This window comes from Nicotiana tabacum, chromosome 21 (genome assembly GCF_000715075.1).
Source record: "Nicotiana tabacum cultivar K326 chromosome 21, ASM71507v2, whole genome shotgun sequence".
NCBI lineage: Eukaryota > Viridiplantae > Streptophyta > Magnoliopsida > Solanales > Solanaceae > Nicotiana > Nicotiana tabacum.
In genome coordinates, this window is record NC_134100.1 from 58,781,941 (window position 1) to 58,790,079 (window position 8,139).

At 36.7% G+C, this 8,139-nt stretch overlaps 1 protein-coding gene across 2 annotated transcripts; it reads left to right on the forward strand.

Annotated features, from left to right (window-relative positions):
• Positions 1–416: 416 nt before the first annotated feature.
• LOC107763385 (26S rRNA (cytosine-C(5))-methyltransferase NOP2B) lies at positions 417–7,361 on the forward strand. 2 transcript variants are annotated; one of them, XM_016581877.2, is made up of 18 exons: positions 417–551; positions 965–1,237; positions 1,339–1,514; positions 1,616–1,679; positions 1,762–1,895; positions 2,005–2,088; positions 2,176–2,250; positions 2,384–2,455; positions 2,547–2,620; positions 3,286–3,338; positions 4,046–4,155; positions 4,422–4,490; positions 4,565–4,639; positions 5,299–5,391; positions 5,506–5,585; positions 5,671–5,770; positions 6,386–6,720; positions 6,824–7,361. In XM_016581877.2, the coding sequence occupies exons 2-18, from the start codon at positions 970–972 to the stop codon at positions 6,885–6,887; spliced, it is 1,926 nt and encodes a 641-aa protein (XP_016437363.1). In that variant the 5' UTR covers positions 417–551; positions 965–969; the 3' UTR covers positions 6,888–7,361. The 2 variants fall into 2 exon arrangements, with proteins under 2 accessions (XP_016437363.1, XP_016437365.1); XM_016581879.2 differs by having other exon boundaries at positions 468–596.
• Positions 7,362–8,139: the final 778 nt, after the last annotated feature.

Sequence of the window (8,139 nt, forward strand, 5' to 3'; positions counted from 1 at the left end):
AAAAACTCCAAAAGGCTGTTTTTCAAAATTTTCACTCAAATCACTCACAAAACTTAAAAAATAACCCAAAATTATATTCATGTCCAAACACAACTCTAAATTTCAAATACCATTTTCACTTAAAAATTTGTTTCCCCCTATTTTGAAATTTTACATTCTTATTACCAAACGCCCACTAAGTTAAACAATAGAGTGCAATTTTTGAGAAATAAAGACCTACCTCATATTCCAAACCAAATGAAAAAAGATGAGGAAAAACCTTTAACCATAACAATACGACAACGCATAAAAGAAAGAGGAAAGGAAAATGAAACTCCAAACATAAGAATTAAAGGGACTAAATGAATCTTCTGCAGAAGTTCAAGACCTTAACAATTATATGCTAGTTAAATAGGGACTTTAGGGTAAATAAATACAAATACTTTGCTTTAATTGTCGAAACCTGAACCCAAAACCTCTCTCCCTTTGCTCCTCGCTGCTCTCTTTTGCTCTTTCTCTTTACGAGAAAGACTGGTTCTTGCTAGAAAGAGTTCTTGCTTATATAGAAAGAGGTATTTCAATAAACAACTTTAGCATTCTTCTTCCTTTCTCGTCGTGTAAGTTTCTCTATTTTTCGTGCAGTTTTTACTTTGTACCCATATGCTGAAAATTAATTTTGTGTAGGCTAAATATTTGTACTAAGCATTTCATTGAAAATTTAAGTACTGTAGATTATAGAATAGGATTTTGTTGATTTTCTTTGTGGTACAAGTTTTTGTGAAAAGTTTGTACTTTTATTAAAACCTGGAATTTTTTACATGTGACTTGTGCTCCTTCTACTGGTAGAACGTCATAAAGCTTGAATCTTGGAGTACTATTGCCTTTTTACCGTATCTTGTAGGAATGGGTGAAATTATGCTTGTTTTGGATGTAAATAGGAAGCTTGTATACCATCTTCTAAAAGTGTTGCTATTGTTATTTGTAGCTTAAATGGCTGGTCCCAAACTCGGTAAGAAAACGGGTTCTAAATTAGGAAAAGCCCCTACCAAGAAGAAGCAAAAAAAGGAACCTCTGCCGCCTAAGCCACTTGAAAAGGAAGATCTTTTTATTAGTGACGGTGAAGGAACAGATGGGGATTTTGAAGAAGATGATGGAGGTTTTGGTGATGAAGAACAACAGGAAATGAACTCAGATTCTGACATGTCTTCTGACTTGGACGACCCCTTTGCTGCTGATATATTAGCAAGTGGTGATGCTGGTACTCTACTGACTTGGTGCATTGGTTTTCTAATTTTAGCCATCTTACCGAGATTTATGACTCACTAGCCATTCTTGTTTGTTTTGTCATTTCTGCTGCAGATGATGGTTCAGCAGATTCGGATGTAGATTCTGATTCAGATGCAGATGATACTGATCCTGTAAGGAAGTCAAAAGCTATTGATGAAGAAAGGGAAAGAGTAAAGGAGGACGCCGAAGCAGAATTGCAGCTCAATATTAAGGAAGAAGCTGATGAGTTCAGACTGCCAACAACTGAGGTTTGCTTAATGTTCAAGTTCTTGATTAGAGGTTTGGCTTGTCAAACACTCGTGCAGGAAAAACACTATGTGAATGCTGAATATGTCATCGTATAATGTAGGAGCTTGAAGAAGAAACACATAGACCCCCGGATCTCTCTAATCTCCAAAGGAGGATAAAAGAGAGTGAGTTTCTTCTCCTTCATCTTCCCTTCCCAAATTATTTTTTCTTCTCAGAGGTAAGTTTATCATTCAAATATAAATGCAGTTGTTCGAGTGCTTTCAAATTTTAAGACATTGAGGCAAGAGGGTGTGACACGGAAGGATTATGTTGATCAACTTAAAAGGGACTTGGGTTCATATTATGGATACAATGATTTTCTGATTGAGGTGTTAGTGGAGGTAATTTATAGCTCAAAGTAGTCTAGAGTCTAGACTCTGCACCCTTTTGTTCTTTCCCTTTTCAAGTTGCATTTTGTAATTTCAATGTGGATGATTGACCTTACTGCAGATGTTTCCCCCTGTTGAGCTGATTGAACTTATTGAAGCATTTGAAAAGCCCCGCCCGATTTCTCTACGGACAAACACTTTAAAGGTCATGTCTTTCTCTGCCTCTTTTCTATCCTTACCTTTTGTCGCTCTGATGGCCGACTCATATTGTATTGCTGTGACGGGATTTCAGACTCGCAGACGGGATTTAGCTGGTGTTCTTCTGAACAGAGGTGTCAATTTGGACCCGTTAAGCAAATGGTCAAAGGTACAAGGATTAACTGTGATTCTCTATCTTTTCTTTGGGTTGACCCATTATTTTGGTGTCAATTTGGATCTGTTATTTCTTATTTTCATATGTATCCTTGCTTACTTCAGCATATGAATTTTTGACTTTGTAGGTTGGACTAGTTGTGTACGATTCTCAAGTACCAGTTGGTGCCACTCCTGAGTATATGGCTGGTCATTACATGGTATCCAATCCTGACATTACACTTTAAAATGTGGCTTTGCTCTTAGTATTCAACTGTCATGCTTATTTTTAACAAAATAACTTGCTTACAGCTCCAAAGTGCGAGCTCTTTTCTGCCCGTAATGGCCCTTGCCCCTCAGGAGAATGAGCGTGTTGTTGATATGGCGTAAGTAAATAATTTTGTGTAAAAAATGTTTGCTTCAATTGTCTATCATTGAACTTTTTACTATTCAGTTAGTTTTGAATGAGATCTTTTATGATTTGTTATGTTTTGATCCTTTTTTGTGTATCAGTAAGAATTATCGAGTTTGATTGCTGAAAGAGTTGTCCAGTGCATATTTGGATAGTGTAGGAAAAAGCTTATTGAAGAAATAAAGCATCTTCTTTTCCTCTTTCACTTGTAATTTCTCCTCCTTCTTTGTTTGATAACTGTGGTGTCGGGGCCAGCTTGCGCGCACCTCTATTAATTCCACGGGGTACCTGCTAGCTCCCTCCAACACAGATACCGGGTAACTCTGTTCACTAAAGGCTTGGACAGATGGGAAGAAATCATCTTATGTTTTTGCCTCGCTGGGATTTGAACCAGAGACCTCATAGTTCTCAACTCACTTCGTTGACCGCTAAGCTACAACCTTTGTTAAATCAGCAACTCTGTCTTGGATATCGTTTTGTCCGTCTTAGGTTCAAGTTATGCATTTTTTATATCTTTTCTTTTGAGAGAGCAGGTAAAACAATTTCTGCAAACTTTTAATTGTTAGTTCAGTAAGCAGAAAGTGGTATTCTTTTGTTAACTTTTGTGCTTCTAAAGTGGGCAATTTTTACATGGTGCAGTGCTGCTCCTGGAGGCAAAACAACTTATGTTGCTGCACTGATGAAAAATAGTGGTATGTATTCATTTGCATTTAATGGTGTTGTTTCTACTACCCCTACGGGGTACGGGGTAGGGGTAAGGTCTGCGTACATTCTACCATCCCCAGACTCCACTTGTGGGATTTTACTGGGTTGTTGTTGGTGGTGTTGGTGTTGTATTCTTGTGCAGAAGTCCATTTTCTCCATAATGCATCAATAGTTTATTGATACCGATGGGTGAATGAATTATAAATACATTTTGCTGCCCATGTGTCAATATTCATTTTCTCCATTTCCTTGATAAAAAAACTCATTTGTTTTCAATTTCCTGTTCTTCTAATTTCTAATGCAGCGAACCAAAATTTACTGGATGCTTTTGTTCTGTTTTACGATGCGCTCATGTACATCATTCATAGTCAAAGTAGTTTATGTTAACCTGAGTTGCCAATCTGTTTGCTTACTCTAGTGAATTTCTTCAGATTTTTTTTGGTTTCTCAAAAATAGATTATATTGAATGAATATCTTTTCCTGATGTGCATTATATACTTCCTGTTGTTTGTCATAAGCTTTTGTGATATAACAATGTTTGCCATGATATATTATTTTTTAACTTCTCTCTTCACCCTGGTTCTGCTTTTGGAGTTATTTGCAAGTATAACCCTATGTTCTAAATTATTGATTAATACCGTTTGCCATTTCAGTCGGTCTGAACGACACTGACATATTTCACCTTGGAAACTAGGTATTATTTATGCAAATGAGATGAAGGAGTCAAGGCTTAAATCGCTCACTGCTAATTTACATCGTATGGGGGTAACAAACACCATTGTGTGTAACTATGATGGAAGAGAGGTTAGAATTGGAGTATTTTGCAATCTTTCCTTTAGAACTTACTGCACTTCTATTTTTATATGCCTTTATATTTCATATTGGACAGTGTTGTTCAACCTTGCCCATTATGAGCACTCATTTCAAGTAGCTCTGCACTAATTTCATGGAGCAACATCCACTGATCTAACAAAGATTTGTTGTCCTTGTGGCCATCTGTTTCTTGGTTTACATAGTGATGACAAAGTCTTGTGATCTAATACTAAAACCTTGTCTGGAAATCATTTCAGCTGCCTAAAGTTTTGGGTCAGAATACTGCTGATAGGATTTTGCTGGATGCTCCCTGCAGTGGCACTGGGGTATGTGGTAATGTTTTGATGTTAATGCTTGTCTGCAATCATATTTAATCTTATGAGTTTCATTTGTTCTGCAGGTAATCTCGAAGGATGAGTCTGTTAAAACTTCCAAAAATGCTGCTGATATACAAAATTGCTCACAGCTGCAGAAGGTATAAATGATTTTGACGTGTAAATTTGGTGATTTTGTGTTATTCATATTTGTAAACTTTCAATTATTTGCGCTGTAGAAGGATATCATGATAATTTCCATGAACTGGTTGTATTCATGCTTCATAAGAGAACCCGTATAAAGCATATTTCAGCTTGGTATTTGCACAATAGGGGATTTTTACAATTTGTAGTTATGTTTTTGTTCCACTGGCTTAGCAAGCAGTTATAAATTTTTTGATTACTTGTAAAAAAATAAAGTATATTACCAGCTTGATTAAAAAGATAAATTTAAATTAAGTATATTGCCAGCATCTGACTTCTCGGGCTGTTAGAAAATACTGGTTCTGAAAATCTGTTGTTTTGGAGAGACTAAGTTGCAAGGAGACTTGAACATTTTTTCTTCTTTGTCTCTAATGATTGATTTCATTGATCTTATTTGTCGCAGTATAGGGGACAGATATTGCAATTCTAGTTGCCTTGTTTGCCCTTTTTTGGGGTGGTATTATCTGTACCCTCCCAAAGCAGGAGGGTGTTGGAAAGTCCATCTTGTTAATTTTGCTCCATAATGTATTTTTTTCTTATATTCCCCCGTTTCACATATTGTTTTTGCCTACTTGCTTTTGAGAAACCTTTTTCATCTGTCAATTTTCATTTGCAGGAACTGATACTTGCAGCAATTGACATGGTTGATGCCAACTCAAAATCAGGTGGATACATAGTGTATTCTACCTGCTCCATTATGGTTGACGAGGTATTTTTATAAACTTATGTTTCTAAATGAATCTTCAAAAAAAAGGGTACCTTTCTTCTAAGTGTTTGTATGCATGTCAATTTCTACTTATTTTGGTTAACTTGATTATTGCAGAATGAAGCAGTTATAGACTATGCACTTAAGAAGAGAGATGTTAAACTTGTGCCATGTGGACTTGATTTTGGGAGGCCTGGGTATAATAGCTTGTGTTATTTATGTGCATTTACTTAGAAGGTTTGTTTAATTCTACAACTAATTAAAGCTGCTTTTGAGTCCCAGATTTATTCGCTTTAGGCAGCACCGTTTCCACACATCTTTGGACAAGACTAGGCGATTCTATCCTCATGTTCACAACATGGATGGATTCTTTGTAGCCAAGGTATGCTGTATCATTTGTTGATATCATGTGCTGTCAAGTTGAGAGAGCTGTAATTGAGGATTCAAAGTCCTATCTTTACTGTCCATTGATGTCTATTCTTAAAATTGATTACAGTAAAGCCCCAAGTGAAGTACAAGAGAACAGGCCACATTACTTATTCTGCCTTAGTCGTATCATCCAATTGTCCTCTGATAGTGTTCTTTTTTCTAAATAATTTCCCCCCTTTTTGTTCTGCTTGTTTTATATAGTTTTTCCCGTAAGCAATAAATCTCTTTGAACACTATACACACTCGGTTTTGTATGTATCTCTTCAGTTTTTAGGGTGCTATACTCGTGCGTAGAACTCAAGCCTCATTCATGTCAAACAGACAGTTCATCTTTTCATTAAGCTTGTGGAAATTGAATAATTATGAATCTTTACTTCTAAAAAAAAGTAGAAATGATTATTGTCTTTGGGATTGAAAAATAAAGTGGGATTGTCACATTTGTTAAAAACAAATGGAAGATTAGAAACAGTTCTTCTCTGGAGTTGCTGCAAGTTTGTTTCAGTTGAGAGCAATTTGCCCTGTTTCAGTTTAGAACATTTTGCCCCATATCTTCTGTTTTTTTCCTCAGTTGAAAAAGATGAGCAATTCCAAGTCTGCTGCAAAATCGTCGGTTCAATCTGACGAAACACAAGATGCTGAAACCATTGAGAGCAGTGACCAGCAGAACGCTGAAGGGGATGACAAGCATTCAGAGCAAAAGGGGATTGCAAAAGAGAATGGGAATAATGAAGAAGTGGCGGGTGATAAAAAGAGGAAGAGGGATGTCCAAAAGCATTCAGATAAGAAAGGTGTTGGACAACACGGTGGTGTAACTAAAAATGGGAAGGCAGAAAACCAATCGGTGGCGACAAAAAGGAGGGAAAAGAAGAAACCCCCTCCTAGAGAGGAAATTGCAAAAGCTAGGTACAATTTTTAGTTTCACGATCTCAAGTTGGTAAACACTGATGTGCTAATAGAAAAGAGATTTAATCATATAACCTATTCTTGTCTTAAAACATTTGTACAGGGAAGAGAAGAGGAAAGCTCTTAGGGAAGCAAAACGAAAAGCAACAATGAAGAACAAAGCTTGAAACAAAGGGAGAGGGAGCTCAGTATGACTTCCGCTGCAGCATGGGAGGTTTGTTATATGCGGAGGATATCTTTTTTCAGAGATGATGTAAGCGGACACAAAACTAAGATGTTCTCTGAAGTCTTAGAAAGGTGGATGTTAAGCTTGCCTTGGGCACTATTAGCAGCTGCCAAGCCAGTTTGGTAATATTTTCACCTTTGCTTGATGACTTTTGAGATAAAGACTGTTGAAGATGTGTTGTATGCTTTAGAAAAACGAAATTAGGATTCAAGGTTGCACGAATCCAAAAATTTTGTATCCTGCATTTGATGTTACACTTTAATATTTCTTTTTGGGAGTGAGCAATGCAAATTATAAAGGGGGAAGTACTTTGTATTCATTCAGTCATCACTTTCAATCATCAGTTTGAGATTCTGTCTATTGTAATCCTGAGATGTATTTTGTTTCTCGACTAAGCTGATGATGTGTTTCTTCCTAAGAAGTCACGTGCTTCTTAAATGTTTACTTCAATATGTCGAAGGATTAGTAGGCTGTAGTCAAGAAATGATATATTATATACGCTTGCTCATACCATAAAATAGGTTCGATTAGTTCTAAGAGTACTTTCGCTATCAAAGTTGCATGATTACTTCATAATAAATACCAATTGAATCAAGTTATGATGCTTTTGATGAGATCTCATCTCTGCCACCAAAATGAGCTGGGGGAGGAGACGAATTCGATCTCAAGATATTCAAATTTGCTGAATTACTCAAATGGTTAAGTGATCTCTTCCCATCTATCTAAGTTTTGATGGATGAAGTCACCCAATTATAATATTGGTTGGAGACTGGTTCAATGTAATGACATGGCCGATCGTTTTGTGTATTAGAGTCTCGTTCCCCTATTTGATGCTTCCCGAATGCTTGTGACTTGCAGGAATGGTTGGTTTGGTTTCGCGAAGGTTTGAGAGTGAATTGGAATACTTAGTTCAATCTTTGGAAGCTTAAGTTGTAAGAGTCGACCTAGGGCTTGACTTTTGAGTAGACAACCGCACATTGGTGAGTTGATGGTCCCAATAGGTTCGTATGGTGATTTTAGACTTAGGCGTATGTTTGGATTTTGATTTGGAGGTTCCTAAGATGTTTTGACTCTATTTACCGAAAGTTGGCAAATTTGAAAAATTGGAGAGTTTGTAGATTTGACCGATAGTTGACTGTGGTATTATCGGACTCCAATTGGCGGTTATGAACTTGTGTGCTAAGTTTGGTTGC